Genomic DNA, 22,956 nt, shown 5'->3' with positions numbered 1-22,956 from the left:
TTCAAGTCTGTAGCTCAATTTTTAGACTTTATGCCAAAAAAATCGAATTCTGGACCACAGTGCACAGGTTAATTCATTTTAAGAGAGCTACTTATGGTGTTGGTTAAGTTGGACGATCGCCACCGATATAGGAAGATTGTCATCGTGATTGTCATCGTCATTGTCAACGACAATAACCAGAAACTTCCAAACATAGATTATTTTAGTATTAGAATGCCAGTTGCGAAATGTACAATTCAAAGTAAACCGTTAGATCGGTAAAGTAATCGAATGTACATTGTATCAATTATTTCACAATGCCTGCCTTCTAGTACTTGGCTTGATTGATCATTGCACAAATGGAAAAATTAAAGTAATGCCTTGCATGTAATGCTTTGCAACACTATCATCATTCGAAAAAAAAAAGTCTGTCCTTTTTTAATAATATAACATGTATTACCTTAATATATGCAGGTACATACATATGTAAGTAAAGTCCTGTATCACAATTTAGTAACACCCCTTATCGGAACCCAATGTTAAAACTTTAAGATTTGTTTTTATCTGGAAACAGATAATTGGCAGTAAAGAATGCTTCGAGCTATCGCAATTAAAAATAAAAATAATTATTATTATTGTTTCGGAGCTCGGAGAGAGGGAGCTTTTATCAAAAAATATAGAATGACAAGTCATGCTGATGTGAAAAGTTGTTTGCTCTGAGAATGAAATGTAAGAAAACATTAAAAAAAAAACGGAAAAAACATGACATTTGAAATGTGCAAAGATCAGATGTATATATCTTATACTAAACAAACTTTTAATATATTGAGTATCAATATATAGCAAGATTATTTGGAATATTATGTACATATATTACAAAGCTAACCCAGGGAATCGGTCCCCAAGCTATCATTCTGGAAATAAAATTTTTGTAAACATAACAAGGGTAAGCGCTTTAGGGTTTCCTCGACTATCAGATACTCAGCTAGTAATAGTGCGAGGGAGCAATTTAAATATTTTTTTATGCACATCTTTGCATCTTTGGATCAATTAATAACAGACAGACAAAGATGGACAGATCGCCTCGGTTCAGGAATATATACATATGTATATTTAGTACCCTTCTGCTCTACGATTAACTGGTCTAAAAGTCGTTTAGTGATGATATGTATCCAAAATATACATTTTTACAGTACCTTTTGTGGTACTTCGTATCATAGTAGGCGCCGGATGTATATTTAGTACAATAATAACTATTAAGATGCAATCAGTATAATTTTATAAATCCAACTGCATTGCTGCAGTAGCTGTGTAATCGTAAACTGGTCAGCTCGACCTGAGGGCGATTCAGTGCTTGCGAAGAGTGTAGCGATCGATCGGTCCCGATGGCATAATGCCATCCTTGGCCTTAATCAGCGCCGGAAGGCAGATGGTCTCGTAGTAGGTGGTAAGATTGTACTTGGTGAACAGCTTGCGCATCTGCTTGGCGAACTCTCCTATCTCCATGCTCCTGACATTCGATCCTGGTTCTGGGATGAGGATCGACTTGAACGGATCCTCCTCCTGGATACGATTGTGATAGTTGCCATAGGTCGTCCGATAGTCAATGCCGTCCGAGCCGTCGAGTTGGACCCTATGCTCGCGCTGGCTGATGAGCGACTGGTAGTCTTTGGGCGAGTAGTCCGAGATATAGGTGGTCTTGAGCAGGTCCTGCAGATAATCCCTGATGAGGAAGTAGTCGATGGGAGGGTTCACGAAGAAGAGCTTGTAGATCTCCTCGTTGCACCACTTGTTGCGCTTGACGAACTGCGCGTACTCCTCGCGCCAGTCCATGGATCGTGGCCATGTCCGGGTCTTCAGCTCCTGCTTCTGGACCTTCAAGTTGTGCGCATAGTGGCCCGAGATCAGGGCGGGATCCGTTTGCTTCCGGAACGCGGTGACTGTTCGCCTCGGCTTTTCGGCGGTGTAGTCCTTGTAGAACGCTTGCGAGGTGGTGATGTCCTTGCAGCACCTCGGCAATATGTGGTCCAGAAAGATCAAATCCATTTCGGCCAGCATGGCGTCTTGTGTTTTTTCAGCCATTGCGGAAAAGATATTTTTATGTTTTTTTGTGTTTCCGTAAAACTCAATTACAGTGTTAGCTTATGCAAAGGTACTGTGTTCTAAGTATTTTTCAATCGTGTGATTCGAAAAGCAGTGTTGTTTGTTGTAACTTAAAATTTCTTCTCCTGGAAGATCCCCGTTTTTTTAAATAATATATTAAATTGCCTCCATGCCATTCTGTAGATGTTCTTGTATTCTACTCAAACCGTTATTGCCAAGGCATTAAGTTAATACCTTGTGTATACGTAAGATGAATGAGATGATTAAATCTACCATGAAGTAAATAAAATTTGATAAAGAGGGATTCCCCATCATTAACAATATATTAAAAAATAGTAGCTAATACAGAATCCGTATTACGGATATTAACATTCAGTTTTTTTTTTTATTTTATTTTATTTTATTTATTTAGAAGCGATGAATCCATAAAATGCAGTAACAGTAACATAACTGCGCAATTAACAGATAAATGATAAAACGGCGGATTCAATGTAAACTCAGCAGTTCGAAAACATTGCACACTTTTAGGGCTTTAATTGAAAGTAAGCCGAATGACGATATTGCATTTATTTATTATCTTTACCCATAGATAACGATTAATAATTTTCTTCTAAAATGCAAAAAAAACTTGTACGCCATAGCTTTAAAGCTAAGAGACAATATAGTAATTCTGATTAATAAATCTTCTGACTAAAATTCTTAAAACCCCCCTGGGTCTAAAAAATGTATATTTATAAGCAATTGCCGTAATTTTTCTGGGAATTCAGAAGATGGCGGAATATAGGAGCACGTAATATAAACTGATCTGTCGGAAAAAGACAGCTTTACACATACGAATTCCGAGTTACAGGAATCGTCCAAAAGTAACTCCTCCGACGCGAGGGTAGATCTAACCGCAATTAAGACTCCACCTCCCCGTCTGGAGGGACGGTCAAACCTATATATAGTGTACATACCTGGGAAGACTTCGGAGTTAAGTATCTCCGGCTTTAACCAAGTCTCTGTGAGCACTATAATATGGGATGCAAATGAAAGACTATCACAATACAATTTGATTAATTTGCTACGCAAGCCTCTAACATTTTGATAGGAGATAGTAAGTTTTGTAGTTAGTTTTTTGAAGAGGAAGAACATGAAGAGGCGGATGGTGCAGTGGTCTGGCCACGTGAGGGAAGTTTAATTCCCACGGGCACCTTTTTCTTATTTTTGATCTTAGCTTTAAACTCTTTTACCACCATACTATCCGGCCAAAAATCACCCGAACATATGGTCGAAAAGAGCTCGTTTGGGACCGTTATCTTGAAAGATGATATGTCCCTAGCGTAAGAGAAGTTAAATTTTTCCACTTTTATATTGTCGGCTTTTGTTTTGTCTTGTATATAAGACAATACATCCGACGATGTTTGATCAGGGGAAAGCCGAGAAACAAAAATTTGTTTCTTTAGTGGAACCACCGCGAGGGGTTTTGGTGCTGCAGATTGTATTTCTGAAGCGCCAACTTGTCCCGGTAGTCCGGACTCAATGTTCCCTTGTGGTGGTAAACTAATCGAGACAGGTGGAATCACTGGTTGAGAAACCAGTGCAGACAATTCGGAATTTTTAGCAATCACAGGGTGGGGTCCATCCAGAGCTGATTGATCGGATTGCTCCGAATCTTTTTTAGCTGCCGATCTTAGCAGCATATGTGGATTTGCTGCGATTGACAGCTGATCAGTTGTGGAGTCCTGGGCCTTAGGCAGCCTACCACCAGCGGCTTTTTTGCGCTTTGGAGATTCATCTAATAGCTTAAGGCCATTAAACTGTGAATTAAGCACGGAAAGAAGATCATCGGCTCGACGAAAACTATCTCTAGCTACGCCAAAACTGTTGATCAGTTCTTTCAAGCCACCTTTAGTTTGGCGCATAAATGATTTCATCTCGTTCGCAACCACAAGGCAAGCATCACAACAGTAATTTAGATTTTTACCCTTTGCTAGGTCATCACTTGTACGGCCATTAAAACCAGCGCACTTAGTATGCACCATTCTATCACATAGCCAACAAGTCATTTTTGGCTGCTCAGGTTTTATAACCTGGCAACAATTTTTATAAAAGCAGACAACATTTACGGTTTCCATGTTTAAATGAAATCAGACCACTGTGCGTGCACAAAAACACAAAACCAAAACTTTCAAGCGAGCTGTTAAAAGAACCACACGAGAGCACGCTGAGAAATTTAGATTTTGTGTGGGAGAGCGAAAGAGAGAGAGAGAGTGAGATCGAAAAAAACACGACCGTTCGCTTTGAAAGCTAATCGTAGCTAATCGTATTACTAGATTTTTTTATTTTCATTACAACTTAACAGGAATAACATGTAACAATTGAGTTTGACTTACTACACTAGCCAGTAAAATACTTGCAGAGGGATCCTTATCATTATGTAATCAAGGGCACTATCAACTAAGGGACCTGCTCTCTAGTTGCGCTTGCCATTGAGACGATCCTGGATCTGCTGCAGACTGAGCCCCTTCGTCTCCATCACCACGAAGAGGACGAAGAAGAAGGCCACCACCATGCAGACGGCGAAGAGCCAGAAGGCGTAGTAGGAGCCCAGGGCATCCAGGCTGGGATAGAAGAAGGTGACCAGGAAGCCGAGGGTCCAGCAGGTGCTTGCCACCACCGAGGAGGCCACCGACTTGATGTTCGCCGGGAACATCTCGCCGAGCACAGCCCATGGCAGCGGTCCGAAGCCCGTGCAGTAGACGATGTTGTAGATGATCAGGGCAGGAACTGGCATCCAGACCACGCTGGAGATGTCTCCCTTGACCAGCTGCATGTAGAAGAAGGCTCCAAGGGCCGCCAGTCCAATGGACATCACACTGGAGGACGTCAGCAGCATCACCTTCCTGCCCAGGCGATCGGCCACCAGAGGCGTCAGAGCCGAGGATCCCACCTGGACACATCCGATTATAATGGTGGCAATCGCCGGATCCAGCCCAGTCTTGGCACTGGTGAAGATCGACTGGCTGTTGAAGAGCACCACGTTGATGCCAGACAGCTGCTGGAAGGAGATCAGGCCAGCGCAGATGAACAAGGCCCTGCGGTTGCCGGCGTTCTTGAACAGATCCATCACTGTGCCCTTGCTGGCCATCGCCTCCTCCACATTGGCCTGGATCTCGGCCATCTCGTCGTGCACGCCCTCTGCACTCTGGCCCCGGAGGAACTGCAGCGACTTCAGTGCCTCCGACTTTCGACCCTTTCCGGCGAAGAAGTACGGACTCTCTGGCATCATGTAGAAGACCAAGTCGAACACAACGGGCACCACAATGCAGCACCACTGCAGAGCCTGGTATGAAACGTACGGTCCAATGGCATAGACGTATAGAATGCCACCTGAAGTTGAAGGATAACAGATTAATCCTTTGTCCCACTCTCCCTTCGCTCCCTCTATCCAATGTACTTACCCACAATGAAGAGCTGCATCAGGGATCCAGTGGCTCCACGCACATTGTCCGTGGAAATCTCACCCACATACATGGGCTGCACGGTCATCACGAAGCCGACGCCGAATCCCTGGATGAGGCGGGACATGTACAGGATCCACACCTCGGAGGCCACCATGTTTAGGCCGAATGCGAGGACGAAGAACAGACTGCTGGAGAGGAGCACCCACTTTCTGCCAATGCGATCGGCCATCGGACCGGCCACAAATGGAGCCACCAGAGCTCCGACGGCAATCAATGATGAAATCCAGGCATCTTCATCGGAAGTTATGGGCCGGCTCAACGGCGAGTCTGAGGTGTCCTCGGACTTGAGCTTGGGTCCGATGGGCGAGGTCCAGCCTAGGGTGGTTCCCACCACAAAGGCGGACAAGTTGGCTACAAAGTTTAGGAGAAAAAAATTGATTTTATTGTTAGGCAAGAAACTTAGTTATTTATTCTGTTGGAATTTAATTTTTTTAAAAACACAAGTGAATCAAAATATATGACAAATTGCCGAAATTGTTGATTGTCTTATTGGTAATGTAAAGCGAATTAATAATAATTTGTTTTCTTAAAAATATGTAAAAGAACATAATATCTTTATGACTCAAATTACTCTTTAGATTAATATGTGCTTAAGTCACCACGTTGGGAATTCGGGATGAGTTAGTTATAAGAATATATGATAAGAAGAATGATAAGAATATTGACTATTGACTCACCTGCCACGGCAGCCATAAAAATGCGACCGGACTTGACCGGTTTGGGTGACATGGTTCGAGTGTTTCCTTCGCTTATCTGAAACGTACTGACTTCCGTGTAGGAGTACTGTACTCCGGTCTCCTCCTCCCGGCTTATTGAGGGCATCTGGCCGACTTGGGTTGTACAGAAGCAGCTGCAAGAGCACAAGAGTGGAAAAGCGAAAGTGCCTCATTAGCAATGCGGCTGACTGGGATTAATGATCCTATCCGCCTTTGTAATTCAATCGGCTGCAAGTTCAAACGTTCAAAACTCGACACGGCTCCGATTTCCCCGCGGGATGGGGGATGCGGGATGCGGGATGACGCATGCCACCATATGGGAGGGGAAGCCAAATAGGTACCCATTGTCCAAACAGCTTGACACATTATCTGCCGGTTTTTTAAAGCATCACGTTATCAGACCATTAGCCAGTTTATCTGGACTTAATAGCACAGAAAAAGTTAAGCGGAGGCGGAACTGCAGTCTGTTCATTATTTAATGAATGACCAAATTATTTTAATTGCACTATGGACAAACTAATGTCTGTCGCATTTGTACTGCTAATTAATTTATTCGTTCGCTGCTACTTATGTAATCACCGTTGACACTTTTAGCAGATTTTTGTAATGATTACGACACCAAGTCATTAAAACACTCTTCAAATTACTATTACTATTCACTTTGCATTTTTACAGAAAAAAATCCTTGGAATCGCAGTAAATCCCACTCAAGCAGGATCCGCAAATGAAACTAAAACCCACGTAGTCCGGGACTGGAGAGCTGTAATGCTGTTCGAATCGTCGCATCGCGCGAATTTAAAGATTTTCCGCCTTATATGGCAGGCTTTCGAAATCCATACACGTCCAATAATTCTCACTGACACTCGACTTGACGAGTGCTCCTATACGTGCATTATCTTATCAGGGAAGCGCCTCCCGATCCACGGCAAACCCATTTATAGGCTATACCATACCATACCGTATAGTACTACAAGTATATTATACTATACTATCATCGGAGCTGCCATCTCCCGATCGAAACGCTCTTTGCCATGGCCATCGGATCGAAATCTATGTATTCCGCTGTTGTTCGCTTGGAATCGCGCCATTTGTGTGCATTTTGCACTTGAACTGGCCCATATACGAGTACGTACGAGTATGCCCACACATGGAATGTGATAAGGAGGTGCAGCGAAAACTATGCCCCAATCTCAATTTGTTTGCATCGCCGACTTGCCGGCAAAAGGTCGACCGGCCCACTTCGGTCCTGGTCAACTAAAAAATCTACAGCTCTGTATATATACAACAAAAATTAGCCCAAAATAATACCCTATAATATACCAATGTTCCAATAAACTCTTTCGAGTGAAGGATTACAGTAAAGGAAAAGGATTTTGAACTTTATAGAAGTTTTCCCTGAAAAGTAAACTAACTTGAGATACTTTGTCTACAGGGGCAATAATTTACATATATTTTGTTATTCAAAAGCTAAATATAAAAGTTTAAAAATATAACTAATATTATGCAATGTGTGTGTACCTCTATAGGGCTAGAAAACAAACAAAAGGCGCCAATCTAGAAGTGCCTCTGGCACTCACACACCCTGCTGAATTCCTAAATAAAATCAAATGTCGCCAAGCGCGTAAACAACTTTTGATTACGACTGCTAATTATTGAGTAATTTCCGATGCATTTTATGGCCCTGTCCTTGGATCTATTTAGTTAGTGACACAATTTCTGCTCCTCAGGCGAGACACGTGAAGAGGGTATGAGGGCTCTCGAAATGGAGCCGATTGTCCTATCTATTGGGGTAGTATCTCAACAAGTTGGTGGTCAAGGAACACCTGGACTGAGCCAAATGGAGCACTTCAGATAAATCCTCCAACTGCTAAACTTCCATGGAAAAGTAAGCCTCACCGTTGAAATTGACGTAATTAGTAATTACTGCGTGGAGGTTTAACCTCGAATCTGACATTGAACTATATTTATTGACATTCTTGAAAAATACTCCCTTGGGGTTTTTGGCCATAAACCATAGAGTGATTTTTCCAATCTCTAAGATAATTCCAGTAGCGAGCTCCGATAAGCTTTTTGAATAAATCGGACAGCTAATTTTATTAACATTTTGACGTTTACCAACGGAAGTGTTTTTTATTTACGGTTGACTATGTCAAAACTTTCCGTAGTTCTATTTAGCAGTGGGTTTTGTTTTCACTTGCTAAATAAATGTGTTTCTGCGAGATCATTGTGGTTTCCATTTGGTTAATATGTTTATTTTCTTTACCTAACCGACAAATAGGGGCGTTTATTTCTGAAATTGTTATCAGTGTGCAAATTCAAAGCTGACTAATTAAGCAGACTAACTTCTCAAGTATAAAGAGTAATTAAAAATGTCAAAAGTGCCATTCTACTGCTGGCACATTCACACAGATCAGAACAGAAATGTAATTAAAGTCAATTTGATAAGACCATGTTCCTCCAAAATCAAGTGGTGTGTTTTTTCATCGATTTTGTAGGTAAAGATACGATTACAAATTTTGGCTACCTTTTGGCAGACATGTCTGTCATTATAAGCTGATATGCTGGGGAACACAAGTCGAATCCAAAAAAAACTCGTGAGGTTGGAATTCACCTTTTGGGGGATTTTTACTTGTTTACGAAATGGGTATTGTGGAAAGTTTTCATTGAATGAAACTTTTGGAAAAATACAGACTCTTAATTGGGATTCAATGATTGTGTTTCTTTTCTTTTCATAATTGATCGTTTACTAAACACACAGTAGCTATGTTTTTAAGTTTTTGCTACCTATTTGTTGTTTTGAAAAGTAATTATTAACCATTAAGGATTTGCCACGATGAAACATATAACTTAAGCTGCAGCTCTAACAGGTTGCACATATATTTTAATAATTGTTTTAAACTGATTAAGGAACTTACAGGACACGTGATCTTAGGCAGGGAATACTCGTGCGAACCGATCGCCACGAAATCAGATGAAGATTAATGGAAAAGGTAACAGGCTGATTTGGGGAAACATTATCTCAGCCATTCGGTTCACGTTCACGTTTAGAACGATAATGCGTTTAATGTGGACTCCCTAATCGGAGCACCTGTTATTATCATATTTTGTATTTATAATAATTCAAGGCGACACTCGATGATCAAATTATCAGCCCGAAAACCAACACTCTTATTAACTGGGTCAGCTGACTTACCCATTTCGAAGCCGAAATTATCAATTAGTGGTCAATCAGTGAAACAGTGAACACCGTTTGGCTAAACAACGCGGCGTATACGTAATGTGGGAATTAATTCAATTCTGAACGGGACAGAGAGATCAAAGCTAACTGTTTGGCTGGGCTGTCGGAATGGAAATGATGTCGGATCGCGTCTGTTTTGGCGCTTTTCTGTTGGGCCTGAAAAATTATGACAGACGCATTTATACTCGCACTTAGTCGCAAGTGAGACTAGATAATACGAATTCCACACAACACCACAGAAGCTCACTCACACACGTCCGATTGTAGAGATCCAGACTTATCACACATATCATATCATAGCGAATTAAACGCGACCGTTGAACCAAGCTCGACTGAGAGAGTTGAGTCCGGAATTTAAGTGATATGTATCTGCCCAGTCGACAATTGGCCGATGCTCTCGCAGGCTTTTTTGGCATTGTAAAACAGCCGAACGGATAAAAAACACACATTTAGTTTCGTTTAAGGTGTTCACAGACCTCTAGTTCCGGACCGAGGTGTGGAAAGCTTTGGGGCTATTTGGGCGATAGCGATCCATGTGAATCACCATCCAAGAGGAAGTTAATTAGCATGCAGCGTGTCCGGTTAGGGGAACTGACTGATTCCGATGGCCTAGCTGGCCTAGCGATACAGTTAGTACATACTCAATTAATTTGCCTGGCTAGTCGGCCAGTATCGTGCGTGCCCCGCACATCTGCTAATTGAAATGTCTCCGGTGTAGGCACTTAAGTGCCTTATATCGACGTGGTTATTCTGGTTAACACCATCCGGAACCGGCAATGCGATATGAAATGTATGGGAATCGCTGGCCAGAAGTCGATGCGTTTGTTTTCGACGATCTGCTAAATTTAAATCGGGAAAGTGACTGCAGGTGGGGGGTTGAATATTGATAAGGAGAATGTTTTACAAACTGGTTATCTGGTCTTGACAAACTTTTATTACAGAAATCATTCAGGTTTTTTTTTGATTTGTATAGAGAAATGGTAAGACAGGAGGCTCGTGCTGATGCCAATTTAGAAACAAGTTGCGGTTTTGTTGGCTTCCATTTTTAGAACGCATTTCTAAAAATAACTAGGCAATATTTACACTATATACTTAATAGACAAACAAGTAAAGCCCAATTTGCCACAGATAAAGAGTCAATAAATGCGTAATTCCATCGTGAGAATAGGTAGCTTTCCGAGTTGTAAACGGATTTACTGCTCCTTGATAACAAAATAAACATTGTAAATGCAATGCAATCTGAAAATAGGAATATTATTTGAAGTTAGCTAATAGGTAGTTGCTACTTCAATTTTCGATAGGCTTTTATTGGAGTTATTTCCTTAAGCTTAGGGCAATAATAAAATGTAAACTAAGGTAAATAACGCATAACAACAATATTGACATATAATAATTAATGAATTCGATTTCCTCGACTATCAGATACCCGTTACTCAGCTTGTGGAAGTGCCATATTTTAAAATGTAATTTCAAATTACAGTGAAAGTTATTAAAGTTTTCTGCAGTTTATTTTTCAACACTATGATTACATTGTTATTTGCGCACATTAATTGATAACTGATATAACCCATCAATACATTCAATTTATTTACCAGACCCTCGAACTTCAAACAGGAATTAAAATTATCGCCAATTGCTGTAAACTACTTTACCAATGTTTACCAACGGCAATACAAAATCAACTTTATGAGCTATTTGTGCGAAAATTACTATTAATTCTCTGCCTTTATTAATCTCTTTGCGACTTGTTTCATTTTTAATTTTAATAATTAATTAGTCTAATAAGGCTAAAAGTAATAATTAAGGCAAGTAAAGGGAAAACTTAAAATATGATCTTGCATATTGAAATATAATTCTTTAAAATTTGATAACATTTGTTTCAAAGTAAAATGTAGTAGCTGTGTTATCCATTTTAAAGCGAAACCATCATGTACATGTTCATATATGGACTATATCCCATCAATCCCACCGACTTATCTACCAGAACGCCAATTAAAATTAGCGGCCATATCGCAGCATCATCTATACTATACATACATATGTATCACTCCCACTTAGCCACCCCCAGCGATATTTGCCATTTGTATTTGTCTTGTTGCTGATTGTCACCAACCTGTTGAGCATGTGGGCAAATAGCCGAGCAAATAGCGGAGCAAATACCCAAGCAAATAGGGGCTTCGATGGGCTTCCTGTAATTGCGTTAAATATTTGCATAGAAGCGCCGGCAATCGAACGCAGTGGGCTGGCTGGCACGATTTCAATTTGCATTTTGTGCATCGATCTGGCGATTCCGATTCCAATACCTATTCCCACTCCGATGTCGATCAATCAATCAACCGACGATGACCTTCACACTGACCATGACGCAGGGCGGTGGGTGGTGGTTGGTGGTTTGTGGTCGGAATGGGGAATCGCCGAGCACTGGCGCCAGCAGTGGGCGTGGCCTGTCGCCAACGACCAGCCGATGGAGTGCAGCCTCCTGATAGGGATCTAATTTCTCATTTTAAGGGGCGTACCCGGGCTTGGGGCTATCGGCTCCAATCTGACCCACAAACACTGCGGGTTCCTGTACAGTTATCATTATCAAATCATTATCAAATCAAATATATATGTATGTATGTACATTTGTTAAAATTAGCACACAGAAGTATAAATATAAGTATTTGTCTTTGCAATCCCAAAGTACGTGTGTGTACACAGAGCAGGTGGTTTATACAAAAGGAGAGCACGTACATGTGTAAGTGGGTGGAAGTGGAAGTCCATCGAATCTTATATATATATTTGGGCGTGACCATGAGTACTTAGGAACTAGTTGAACTATACTACGTATCTGAACATTGTGGAACAACAATAAGTTAGGTTGGCCTTGAGTCCGAAACAAATTGTAATAATATTAGGAAAAGATTACATATCTTGGCTGAAGTTCAATTACTTGTAAGTCGTTGAAAATATAAGTGAAATATAAAAAGTATTCAAAAGTATCTTTGCAAGGCCTGCTTATTCAACTACGAGTTCAATGGCATTCAACTAGAATAAACTATGGCATGGAGTCCTCCTGTGATCCTCAGCGTCCGCTCAACCAGCTCTGGATTTGGCTGGCACTCTTGCCCTTGGTCTCCTGCAAGGCGATGGCCACGTAGGCAGTGGCCACCCCCATCCAGGCACTGAAGAACCAGAAGGGCACATCAGCACCGCCAGCATTGAGCACGCCGAAGAGCCATGTGACCAGGCACACGCACACCCAGTTCATCATGACGCTCAGGGAGACGGCGATGCCCTTAACGTCCGGCATGAACAGCTCGCCCATCATCATCCAGGGAATGGGGCCGTAGCCGACGGAGAAGCTCACGATGAACAGCACTATGCAGAGCAGTGGCAACCAGCCAATGGACTGGGACAAATCAGTGTGCCGTTGGATGGTGTTGTAGGCACCCAGCATGGCCAGGCAGACCGTCATGATGGTGCTGCTGAAGATCAGCAGGATTTTGCGGCCGGCCTTCTCGATTAGCATGGAGGAGGCCAGGGTCATGAGCACCTGCACAGCACCCACCACTATGGTGCAGGCTTTGGGATCTATCGTGCTGCTGGACTTGAAGATCTCGTTCATGAAGAAGATCACGGCATTAATGCCGGAGAACTGCTGGAAGACCATCAGCAGCACGGAGATCACCATACCGTTCCGCGAGGCGCGGTTGCTGAACAAATCCTTCACGGATGCTTCCGCTCCAGTCTGGTCCAGGTCGTTTTGGATGGCCTGGATGGCGTTGCTGGTGTTGCAGTAATCTCCCCACAGCCATTTTAGTGCGCGACTGGCCTCGGAGCGCCTACCCTGCAATTTAAAAACGTGTAAATCAGTATAAAGCAATATTGATAATCGTCCAAACTATATAAAACGTAACCGAAGCATTTGGAAAATATTTGGAATTAAGATTTCAAAAATACTTCAGATTGGTTTTTGGTAAAGTTTTTGACTGGTTTCCAAGGTTCCTTACCCTTTTAAGTAGATACACTGGCGTTTCGGGCACGATAAACAGGCCGACGAGCAGCAGGATGGGTATGATTAGACAGAGCATGCTCAGGGTTTTCCATGTGACAAAAGCTCCCACCACGTAGATGAACAGGATACCGATCGTAAGGAGCAACTGAAACAGTGTGCCCAGACTGCCGCGAATGCTGGTCTCCGCGATTTCCGAAATGTACATGGGAGCCACCACGCAGAAGCTGCCCGTTGCGATACCTGAAATACTGCACATTCTAATCGAATTTCAACCGGGTAGTTTCCATCACTTACCGATTAAAAATCTGCCCAAGTAAAGCCAGCCGACGGAATTTGCGAAACTGAGCGTGATCCAGGCCAAGATGAAGGGAATGTCCATGACCATGGCTGTAGACCGTCGCCCGATCCTATCGGCAATATATCCGGAGGGGAGGGCTCCGAAAAGGGCGCCAAAGGGCAACATGGATCCCACCAATGTTTCTGAAAAGCAAACGTTATTTAGTAAGCCCCAGAACTTGTCAATCTGCTCAGAAATAGTACTCAATCTATAATCAATTCTATCTATACTATACTATTTATTATCACGCAAATCATAATCACTTGTCACAAAGATAGCAAAATGGGCTTAATAGTTTCGGAGGGCCATAGTCAACTTAATCAATTGGAAGAACAGACAACAAAAACAAAAAAGAACGCTATACTCGAGTTTCTCGACTATCAGATACCCTTTACTCAGCTAACGACATTGCATATTCTTTATGCCATATCGAAAGAAATTGACAGTTTTATGCAACATGTCTCTTAACCAACTTGTCTCTTAACTCGATTTTATAGCAGACGAACGGACATGGCGAGATCGACTCCTGTATTGATCCTGATCAATGAATCCCTTTTTCTCCACATGTAACAGGTATAATAATGACAAGTCCAGGCCGCCAAATAACTCCCTAAATTACCTTTAATCGAAAAAAAAGGTATTTCAAAATGGATTTATTAAGTGTAACCCTTAACTTAAATGGAAATCAAAATGCAAACATGTTATCAATGCTAGGTGTTCAACAATTTACTGGCATATAAATGCACTCTATAAACGTAGTCTACAATCTTAAAGTCCAACGCTATAAGAAAGGTACTCACTTTGCGAATCGGTCAGTAGAATGTCATTCTCGTTGGAAGTCGAGTTGGAAGTATCGCCAGTAGTGGAATTTAAGAAACTTTGGTTTCCGGCAGAGATCTGCGGAAAAACAGGAGACGTCCAGGATAACGCAGTTCCAGCGGCAACCGCTCCCAAACAAACTGTAACACATCAATTGTTGGTCAGTAAAGACATCAATCTGAAAACAAATTTATTGTTCTCACTTATCATAGCCGCCACATATTGCCGTGTCTTCGAAGTCTTCGACTGGTTTTCTTGCAGAAGATCGTAGGTTATTGGATTGCGTGAGTCACCGTCCTCTTGACTGACGGTCTGGAAAAGAAGAAGGAAGCTTAAGGATCTGCTTAAAAGATTATAATAATCACTCATAATGATTACGATGGCTGCCCTGCTAGGTTTCCTCACTGGCCTGGTTATGATAATAGGCAAAATTCTAGCGTTTCTTTGGACTTTGACGAAAACCATATACGTGACTCTGAAAATTGCAAGGACCTTAAGGAAAACACCAACATTTAGCGATGTGAAGACTCGATTTAAAGAGTTTTCCATCGGAAGTGCGAAAACTATACTCAAAGAAAAGTTAAACAAGTCTTGAACGCTTTTATGATCCAATTCCGCTGAAACTATTCGTACTTAAAGCACTTTTTAATTTAAAAACACACAAATATATACATATATATTGTCACATTTGTCCGACAAACTCTAACATGCAATGCTGCGCCATTTACCTGCCACCAACGAGCCATTGCACGGACCACTTTTTCCGAATCCATTCGAGATTCGGCCGATTTCCGGGTTCTTCAGCAACGCCTTATATAAGACGAACGCACTGCGCCAAATTTGACGACTCTTTGTGGTGTAAAAAACGCTGTTTTATGGCTTGTATATATCGGATTATGTATTTCACTTATTTCTATCGCGTCTCATTAATTATCTTATCAACGCGTTTCTATATATATGTAAAGGTATTATTGTTTTGATTTTTCCGCTAATTTTAGGGGCTGCCTCGGGGGCAGTGGATTGTCTCGTGCAAACACCTCGAGAAGACTGAACCGGAGGTCTCTTCGAAAAAACGTATTTTCATCGCGATGCTTGGCGAAGATTCTTCTATTGTGCATAGAACTTTTATTTTATCCGAGACTTTTGTCGGCATTTCGTTGGACTGCCAACAGATTACGCGAATCAGAAGCATTCGAATCTTTTGTTTTACGTCAGAGACAAATGGATTTATTCTTGAAATAGGATGCTAGCAAATAAACAAACAACCTGTTGGAAGTATTGTTCAAAGTATCCCAGTAATCGATTACCCACCGGCTAGCGGATAACATTGTCATCTTAATTGCCTATCAAATGACTTCTTATGTGAAACCACGCAAAAATTACGCATACGCCACCGCAACCAAGTCGAGCAAAGTCCAAGCAAACGAATACTTCCGACAGTTAAATTTAAATTGCTAAATGCATTTCGGTGCGTTTGAGGTGCACCGATGCCAAGTGCATCGAGAACCAAATTCGTTGGCTATTCTCCGGCCGTAAACAGAAGCTGGTCATCGATTAGATGACGGATCACGTGAGATCGTCCCTTTCGCTGTTGATTCCTTGATGGGTGGGCAGGCGCCCGCTTAAACTGTAATTAAGGCGGAATTTCTAATTATAAAGTGAAACACGTATGTGTGCTACATAGGTGCATCTTAATGGCGTCAAGTGCATGCCAAAAGAAACCTGTCGCCGCATTCGCACCCAAACAAGTCGATCACTCGCCGGCGGTGCGAGCGAGAGGTCCCCGAGTGCGACGGAGACAGCGAGAGGGGGTCAGAACTATACGACTGACACACCCACCAAACAGTGAGAAAAAAACTTGTAAATATATTGCGAAATGGGACTGTTGATATAAAAACTTAAGGAGTTCGACCTCTTGTTTTTAGATATCTCTTTAGTTCTTAAACATTTTAAATTATATTCAATTGACTACTTTTAACTTAAATTAAATAGTAGTTTACTTTGGTTTGTCATTATAACAAGCATTCTTCTAAAATCCAGATATATTAAAAAAATCAAAACAAAATTTTAAACATTTAAAAAATTATTAAATAATATTCCAACCATAATAAACCACCTAAGAGCGGTAAAGAAATCTGCTATTAAATCTGCATAAGACACTATCCATTTAAGAAGGGCCCGAAATTTCTCGCAGTGTACGAACAACACATGTTAATAAGCTTGCCTCGTTTGCTTTGCTCTGTTTACTCTGTTTTCTGCCCTCGCCTTTTGCTGTTATCTCCCCCTTTGCGACGTCAAGTTCAGCGAGTGCCATGTGCCGATGCACTTGGGAGGCCCGTTCCCAAGCACCTGCCCCCATCCATACCAATGGATGGCCTTACGCTCGATGCTTCCGCCCACACGCCCACATTTTACTTGGCTTTATCGTGGCCCGCGCCATTGCAGCTCACTTGGTCGTTAGACAATATCTTTTATTGACGCAATTCCCTTAATTCGCTCAAGTCATTTGCCCATGCGGTAACTAAAGCGATATTGTTTACCCAGGGATGCCGCTTCTGTTGCAAGGTGTGCCTGGCATGCAAATGCTCCTAAATATAGATAGCTTCTCATGGCTTATGGACTCCTTTGGTGGGTTTAGTGGGTTTCAATGGGATGGCAAGTCCAAATTAAATACTTTAAGGGCCGCTAAAGGCAATTTATTTCATACCCCGCAAACTTTGCTATACTTCGATAGTGGAAATAGCACAGTTCAGTCCTAAATAGTTTTATTAGAATAGTGATTAGGTTTTTTTTTACTCATAAGGAGCTACAATGAATATTTTATTTATATAGAAAGATTTGCTTAAGGAGATCGGATTCCTTCCTTAGAACAGATCCTGATTTTCACCTTATTTTAAGGAAGTAGGAAAGCAAATCGAGACCCTATGAAATGAACTTGGCAGCGTATTTACATCGAATCCAAACGTTTAATGAAACATTTCCCCGGATGCGACTGGCCATGAAACGCTACAACTTATTGATATGTAAATATTATTACTTGTATCCCGCAGATTGCCCGACAGTTCAGTGTGCAGGCCAGATAAACGCCGAGTAAATATGTCAGAGAGCATAAACAACAACAATTGATTGGCACGCGACTGGAATTATGAACATTATATTATATTGCTGTGTGTTTTACTAGCCGATTTGATAAAACACGCTGGCATTTTGGGGCAGTGGCCAGAAACCCAAAACACGCCTGGTCTTATCAGCCGAAAAGTGAATCACTACTTGGCGGCGGCAGGCTAGAACCCGAACTTTTGGGAATCTGAAGCCAAAGAGCCCAGCGTCACGTCCAAAGGTGGACAGCTAATTGGCCATTATCGAATGCAGTTAGTGGCTGCGTGAACCGCACGCCCATCGCAGCTGCTACTCCCTCCGAAATCTTGACGATCTCCCCGGCTCCCCGATAGCCGCCTAATACCGCCCGTGCTCAATTACGGGTGTACGTCTTCCCAATGCCCAATCGCCTGGTAAGAGCCACTTGAGCGGCCTTTTGAGTGGCCACCGTTCGATCGGCGCAATCTGTCCCAGAGCCAAGGGCAAGATAGGGTGGTGTGTCACCCCCCCCCCGAGTACAAAACTCTCGATCCTGGGGCTCTAAGAACGCTCTAATCATTGGTTTATGTCTACCGATAAGAGCTGGAGAGCTTGGTTACTGTAAACAAAACTGTTCAGGGGGCAGGCTTTATAAATCTTCAACTTTGCGTACAATTCTTCGCGAGGAGCCTAAGTTCGATTAGATATTTTTGCTGGCCACTTAGAAATCGTTTCGCAATTAGTAGGTAATAAATTATTTCTCTGATTGAGGGCAAGATTGCGACATAAAATGCAAATTTAAGTGGCTAATTAAAAAGGTAACGCACATTTTTAGTATGGTAATTGAGGATTATAAAGTGCCTAAGAACAAAGCTCAAGAGGCTTTTAATAATTAATCGATTTCAATGTCCTAAGATAAATTATTAAGGAAGTTTTGGGTTTCCTACTCATCTGAATATGTCCAGTTCTTAAAATATTGTTCAATTTGGAAACAAATTGTGCTTATGTGCACTTGAAATGGCCCTTACTTGACAACCAGATACTTAAAAATGTAGAAAAGCAATTCATGTTCAACTAAATTTATAATGCATTTCTAATCTTAGCCATGCGCCACTGCTCGTTTATTAATAGCCCTGTTCGCTCCAATATTACCAAATTTACTGGCCAGCATGTCGTATGCGTAATACATTTTTTACCACTCATCTTTGCCCTTGCGTCTGACACTTAAAACACAGATCTAGTACTAAAGCAATCCAAAATTGGTTAGTTCAATTACCGTTTTAAGTTCCTCGGTAGCCACCATGTTTCAATAACTTTCAAAACAGCACTTTTTAGACGATTATCCGATTAAACCGCAATTGCGAGGCTATATGTTCGTTTTATTCGTGTTTACTTTGCTACTGCCACTTTTCCGATCACTCCAGTTCCCTGAAAGCCTTAACTATCGAAACGTGTGGATGGCGCGACGAGCGTCCGAGCTGAACTGAATTTCTCCAAGGAAATCGCTTAGCAGCTAAGCGAAATAAGCGCCCACTGCGTCGGCGACTGCGACAGAGGCTGATACTAGAAGCCTGATATCGCGGTGGCAGAGGCAGTGGCTGCGGCAGAGACAGCGGCAGAATGGCGCAGTCCGATATAATTCCAAATCCGATTCATGGCCTGGACTACCACTTGGTTTCCTTTGGGTTTCCTATGGGATTCCGGTTGGTTTCCACTGAGGTTCCTTTGGGCTTCCTATGGGTTGCCTCTGGGCGGTCGTGACTCAAAATTGACCTTGCTCAGGCGATTGTATCCGGAGGTATTCGACTGCTGGTCCTGGTAGTTCTGGAACTTCTCCACGAGTTTGCTCAAACCCCGTTCCAGCGAGGGGGAGCTCACCTTGTGGAACACCTTCAGCACATAGTCCACCAGGGCCTGGGCCAGATGCTGTTGGTGTTTACAGGGGAAAGGTAATTTTTACATATTTAACATGATAAATAAAAAAATAGGGGTGTATATTATATAATAACATGCTATGTATCATCCATAATATTGAATCCTATAAATTATAAAATGATGAATAGCAAGCCAATGAGTAACATCGTTACTTATTCAATGATGCATGCTTATTCATTTTCAAAAACACCATATATATTCTATTGAGTTTTTAACCTTGCAGAGGCAGAGGAAAACTTTTGGAATAATAATTTAAGTTTAAAAGGCCAATCGGTGGTAATCCTGCTTTAAAAACAATCAAAACGAACTGTCGAATTGTGTGACTACAATTTCAATTTTAAAATAAGAAACATATATTTTTTTCTCCAGTTGAAATGGAAAAACAAAGTGTGAGTAGCAGCTTCCCTTTTTTAAATTAAAATAGACTTGCGTACTAAGTGACGCATTGATGGCCGCATATTCTTGTCACACAATTTGTTCAGGATTTATCTAAAGTTTGAGTAAGGAATTGTATATTGAATCACACTTACCCCAATATAAACGGAGCTCACTTGGCAGCGACTGTGAGTGTGGTTGTTGTCGTTTATCATCAGCTGGAACACTACTGGATCCTTCTCCTCGATTAGAAGTCCAAAAAAGTTGATAAATCGCAGGGCATGCAAGTGCAGGGCTTTCACGTTGAGCTCAGCTCCGTTCCGGAACTTCTTAATACCCCAATAGTAATCATTTAAGAAGCTGCCAAGTATATGTTTCAGGCATGAGCTTGTCAAAAGGAAACCCACCTATAGAATACGTCCTGACCGTAGCGCCGCTCAAAGGGTCTGACCAAGTTCCACGCCTGTCTGAGGGCTAATCTTTCGCTGAGCGTGAAACCCATTTCGTCCTTGATAGGACCGAACTTAATCTCTGGTATGTGCTTTGGGTAACTAAGACTTGACAAGGAAGTGTTCTTGTCAATTACTTCTTCACTCATCATCAAATTTTTTTTATTTGTACCAAATAGATAGTAATTTTAACAAAAGAGAAACAAAAACGAGCAATGGAAAACATAAAAAATGTGTGGATTGATTTTAAAAAGCTAAAACAAGATTTTCCATAGCATACTTAGAGGATTTTAAATTATTTCATTCAGCTGGAACGCCATATGAAAAACAAACCATTATTCGACAAGATTCGTAGATTCGTAAAAACATTTTACTCTAAAAAAAATTGGAGGTAAGACGCTCTTTAAAGACACTTCATATATTTATTAGCCAGTCTAAGATTAGCAAAGCTATTGCTTAGATACTTTCGATGTTTCCACCTCTTTTCCATTTATCCTCTTCTATCGTTCCTTTAATGATCTGAGAATTCCATGTTTGATTTCTGTCTCAAAAAATAGTAGGCAAGAATAAAAAATGAGATTAAAACAAACCGTTTGATATACGTTGGGTCCATTTTATTTATTATATTATATGTATGTTACATTATTAAATAGCGTTTGGAAAAACGCCAACATAATACTTTGACACTCCTAGTTGGTCGTTTTTATCTAATTCTAGCCTGAGAATGGTTTCATACATCAAAATTGAAGTCTTTAGTTTTCATAGTTGTATTCAAATATTTTTGGGATTATTAAAGAAAACTTAAATAAAAAATTGTTTCTGAATCACAAGAACAAACATTATTTGCCGTCTCTAACATAGTTAGGCGTATATTTTTAAACTATATGATAGTGTGGCTCACAGAGCATGTAAAATAGTATAACCAACTTACAGGTAAATGCGAAAGAATTGACGTACGGTCAGCTTCTTGTTGCATATTGGGCACTTGTGCGTAGCTCTGATGGCTGCTTCGATGCATTCGCGGCAGAAGACGTGTCCACATTTGGTTGAAACTGGCTCGCGCTTCGATACACTTTCAATGCAGACGGGGCACTTGTATAAGTCATCTTTTTGGGACACATCCATGTCGCGATTAGCGCGTTTTGGTGGCGACACAACGTCGAGATCCACAACCGGGACATTTTCGGTTGACCCCGACAAGCCTCGCCGACGTGGAGGAATGGTGAGGGAGTCGTTGGAGAAAATGGAATTCACTGTGCTCCTTCTTGGCCCTTCGGGGGTGCATAGATCGATGACAGCATCGGGATCACGATTCCGTGCGGACCGAACAGGTGGCGCATGCTCCAAATGGGACAGATCTATCACTTCTACTGGATTCGCTGCAGAAAAAGTAAGAGACGGTATTGTTTATTGATAGCTAAGCTATCTGGTTTACACAAAATGTGAAATTAAAAACTTTGTTCTTTGGTAACTATGTGAAACCCAGATGCGCTCATTTTGATCTGCAACTTACATCTGCGGCGAATTCTACGAGCTACTGTTGGCGTTGAGCTTCTCGTGGCGAAGGCATCAATCTGTGACACCACATCCTCGCAGTAGCGATTCACTGAAATATGAAACAATTAACAGAAGTCTTCGTAATGATTATGGATAAACATACTGCGATCCAAATCTGCTTCCATCTGGATCACATCCTGGGTAAGTGATCTGATCTGAGCGTGAGCATCTTCATTCGAGACCGACAAGTTAGCCATATTCAAGGAGCTATTGCTTTGCGGTGAGTGCAGTTGGTTTGAAGCCTCTCCGACTGAAGAAGATTCGCTGGTATTGGAGGCTGAAGATGAGCCTGATTCCACAGATAATTCACGGTCCACTGGGGATGGGCGTTCCAGGGACGAATGGGAATCAACGGATAAATCAGATTCCGCGGATGACTGAGATTCCACGGATGTATTGGGTCCCGAATCTGAATTGGATTCTATGGATGAATGGGAGTCCACAGAAGAGTCGGACGCATTGGAATTTGAGCTCGAACTGGATACGTTGCTGTCCGCTGACTGATCAATGATGGATGAGTTCTACTAAACAAATCAAACATAAATCGGAATTAACTGGTTTAAAGTCCAGGGAATACTTACAAAAGGGAAAATAGTCGAATCTGACATTGTTCGAGCAACAAATAACCAGGTAACTTCTGAAATGAATTCGTAGTAAAGACAAAAGCGGGTGGGACTAGATATACATGGGCTCTAGTGCAGATTGAAATGTGCAAAATTGTTTCCTCCTTTCACGCGGCCATTGGGTTATTTTAAAGATGACACTTTACGGACTTTCGGGAACAAGGATTTAAGATCGACTATCGATATTTGCGGTATTTTACAAAAATATTTCAAAATGACAATTGGAATTCAATTAAGATAAATA

General features: G+C 41.5%; 5 protein-coding genes and 1 long non-coding RNA gene across 13 annotated transcripts; 1 reads left to right on the top strand and 5 right to left on the bottom strand.

Annotated features, from left to right (window-relative positions):
- Positions 1 to 1,199: 1,199 nt before the first annotated feature.
- LOC6614040 lies at positions 1,200 to 2,150 on the bottom strand. Its single transcript, XM_032721482.1, has one exon. It carries the CDS (start codon positions 2,059 to 2,061, stop codon positions 1,327 to 1,329), a length of 735 nt encoding a protein of 244 aa, XP_032577373.1. The 5' UTR covers positions 2,062 to 2,150; the 3' UTR covers positions 1,200 to 1,326.
- Positions 2,151 to 4,358: 2,208 nt separating this feature from the next.
- On the bottom strand, positions 4,359 to 10,223 carry LOC6614039 (facilitated trehalose transporter Tret1). 6 transcript variants are annotated; one of them, XM_032721856.1, is made up of 4 exons: positions 10,184 to 10,223; positions 6,266 to 6,438; positions 5,526 to 5,939; positions 4,359 to 5,454 (listed from the first exon to the last, which is right to left on the bottom strand). In XM_032721856.1, the coding sequence occupies exons 2-4, from the start codon at positions 6,408 to 6,410 to the stop codon at positions 4,538 to 4,540; spliced, it is 1,476 nt and encodes a 491-aa protein (XP_032577747.1). In that variant the 5' UTR covers positions 6,411 to 6,438; positions 10,184 to 10,223; the 3' UTR covers positions 4,359 to 4,537. The 6 variants fall into 6 exon arrangements, with proteins under 6 accessions (XP_032577747.1, XP_032577744.1, XP_002038493.1 ...); XM_032721853.1 differs by lacking the exon at positions 10,184 to 10,223 and adding an exon at positions 9,498 to 9,673; XM_002038457.2 differs by lacking the exon at positions 10,184 to 10,223 and adding an exon at positions 6,978 to 7,089.
- A 1,918-nt stretch (positions 10,224 to 12,141) lies between these two features.
- LOC6614038 (facilitated trehalose transporter Tret1-2 homolog) lies at positions 12,142 to 19,247 on the bottom strand. 2 transcript variants are annotated; one of them, XM_032721738.1, is made up of 6 exons: positions 15,424 to 15,747; positions 14,899 to 15,007; positions 14,677 to 14,835; positions 13,834 to 14,019; positions 13,535 to 13,779; positions 12,142 to 13,371 (listed from the first exon to the last, which is right to left on the bottom strand). In XM_032721738.1, the coding sequence occupies exons 1-6, from the start codon at positions 15,466 to 15,468 to the stop codon at positions 12,607 to 12,609; spliced, it is 1,509 nt and encodes a 502-aa protein (XP_032577629.1). In that variant the 5' UTR covers positions 15,469 to 15,747; the 3' UTR covers positions 12,142 to 12,606. The 2 variants fall into 2 exon arrangements, with proteins under 2 accessions (XP_032577629.1, XP_002038492.1); XM_002038456.2 differs by lacking the exon at positions 15,424 to 15,747 and adding an exon at positions 19,050 to 19,247 and having other exon boundaries at positions 12,147 to 13,371.
- Positions 14,765 to 15,401, top strand: LOC116801521. Its single transcript, XR_004362070.1, has 2 exons — positions 14,765 to 14,855; positions 14,908 to 15,401. It is a non-coding gene; the product is annotated as an uncharacterized LOC116801521 (long non-coding RNA).
- A 117-nt stretch (positions 19,248 to 19,364) lies between the features above and the next one.
- On the bottom strand, positions 19,365 to 20,782 carry LOC6614037. The gene is made up of 3 exons (XM_002038455.2): positions 20,491 to 20,782; positions 20,239 to 20,443; positions 19,365 to 19,699 (listed from the first exon to the last, which is right to left on the bottom strand). The coding sequence occupies exons 1-3, from the start codon at positions 20,682 to 20,684 to the stop codon at positions 19,508 to 19,510; spliced, it is 591 nt and encodes a 196-aa protein (XP_002038491.2). The 5' UTR covers positions 20,685 to 20,782; the 3' UTR covers positions 19,365 to 19,507.
- A 349-nt stretch (positions 20,783 to 21,131) lies between these two features.
- Positions 21,132 to 22,857, bottom strand: LOC6614036 (E3 ubiquitin-protein ligase complex slx8-rfp subunit rfp2). Of its 2 annotated transcripts, none has more exons than XM_002038454.2 (4): positions 22,671 to 22,857; positions 22,193 to 22,610; positions 22,046 to 22,138; positions 21,132 to 21,911 (listed from the first exon to the last, which is right to left on the bottom strand). In XM_002038454.2, exons 1-4 carry the CDS (start codon positions 22,695 to 22,697, stop codon positions 21,460 to 21,462), a joined length of 990 nt encoding a protein of 329 aa, XP_002038490.1. In that variant the 5' UTR covers positions 22,698 to 22,857; the 3' UTR covers positions 21,132 to 21,459. The 2 variants fall into 2 exon arrangements, with proteins under 2 accessions (XP_002038490.1, XP_032578100.1); XM_032722209.1 differs by having other exon boundaries at positions 22,193 to 22,589.
- Positions 22,858 to 22,956: the final 99 nt, after the last annotated feature.

This window comes from Drosophila sechellia, chromosome 3R, assembly GCF_004382195.2.
Source record: "Drosophila sechellia strain sech25 chromosome 3R, ASM438219v1, whole genome shotgun sequence".
NCBI lineage: Eukaryota > Metazoa > Arthropoda > Insecta > Diptera > Drosophilidae > Drosophila > Drosophila sechellia.
Note: the sequence above shows the minus strand (reverse complement) of the source record. Positions and strands in the feature narration are given on the sequence as shown.

What these genes read in the sequence shown, in the direction of transcription:
- LOC6614036 (XM_002038454.2), bottom strand. Translation starts at nt 22,697, where the DNA reads ATGTCAGATTCGACTATTTTCCCTTTT. An exon ending in ATTCGACTATTTTCCCTTTT is followed by an intron (nt 22,611 to 22,670) that starts GTAAGTATTCCC and finishes TTTGTTTAGTAG; the next exon opens with AACTCATCCATCATTGATCA. An exon ending in TCGTAGAATTCGCCGCAGAT is followed by an intron (nt 21,912 to 22,045) that starts GTAAGTTGCAGA and finishes CTTTTTCTGCAG; the next exon opens with CGAATCCAGTAGAAGTGATA.
- LOC6614038 (XM_032721738.1), bottom strand. Translation starts at nt 15,468, where the DNA reads ATGGATTCGGAAAAAGTGGTCCGTGCAATGGCTCGTTGGTGGCAG. An exon ending in CAATGGCTCGTTGGTGGCAG is followed by an intron (nt 15,008 to 15,423) that starts GTAAATGGCGCA and finishes CTTCTTTTCCAG; the next exon opens with ACCGTCAGTCAAGAGGACGG. An exon ending in ATATGTGGCGGCTATGATAA is followed by an intron (nt 14,836 to 14,898) that starts GTGAGAACAATA and finishes GATGTGTTACAG; the next exon opens with TTTGTTTGGGAGCGGTTGCC.
- LOC6614037 (XM_002038455.2), bottom strand. Translation starts at nt 20,684, where the DNA reads ATGATGAGTGAAGAAGTAATTGACAAGAACACTTCCTTGTCAAGTCTT. An exon ending in GGTCAGGACGTATTCTATAG is followed by an intron (nt 20,444 to 20,490) that starts GTGGGTTTCCTT and finishes TATACTTGGCAG; the next exon opens with CTTCTTAAATGATTACTATT. An exon ending in TGAGCTCCGTTTATATTGGG is followed by an intron (nt 19,700 to 20,238) that starts GTAAGTGTGATT and finishes AAACACCAACAG; the next exon opens with CATCTGGCCCAGGCCCTGGT.
- LOC6614039 (XM_032721856.1), bottom strand. Translation starts at nt 6,410, where the DNA reads ATGCCCTCAATAAGCCGGGAGGAGGAGACCGGAGTACAGTACTCCTAC. An exon ending in TTTTATGGCTGCCGTGGCAG is followed by an intron (nt 5,940 to 6,265) that starts GTGAGTCAATAG and finishes TAAACTTTGTAG; the next exon opens with CCAACTTGTCCGCCTTTGTG. An exon ending in GATGCAGCTCTTCATTGTGG is followed by an intron (nt 5,455 to 5,525) that starts GTAAGTACATTG and finishes CTTCAACTTCAG; the next exon opens with GTGGCATTCTATACGTCTAT.
- LOC6614040 (XM_032721482.1), bottom strand. Translation starts at nt 2,061, where the DNA reads ATGGCTGAAAAAACACAAGACGCCATGCTGGCCGAAATGGATTTGATC.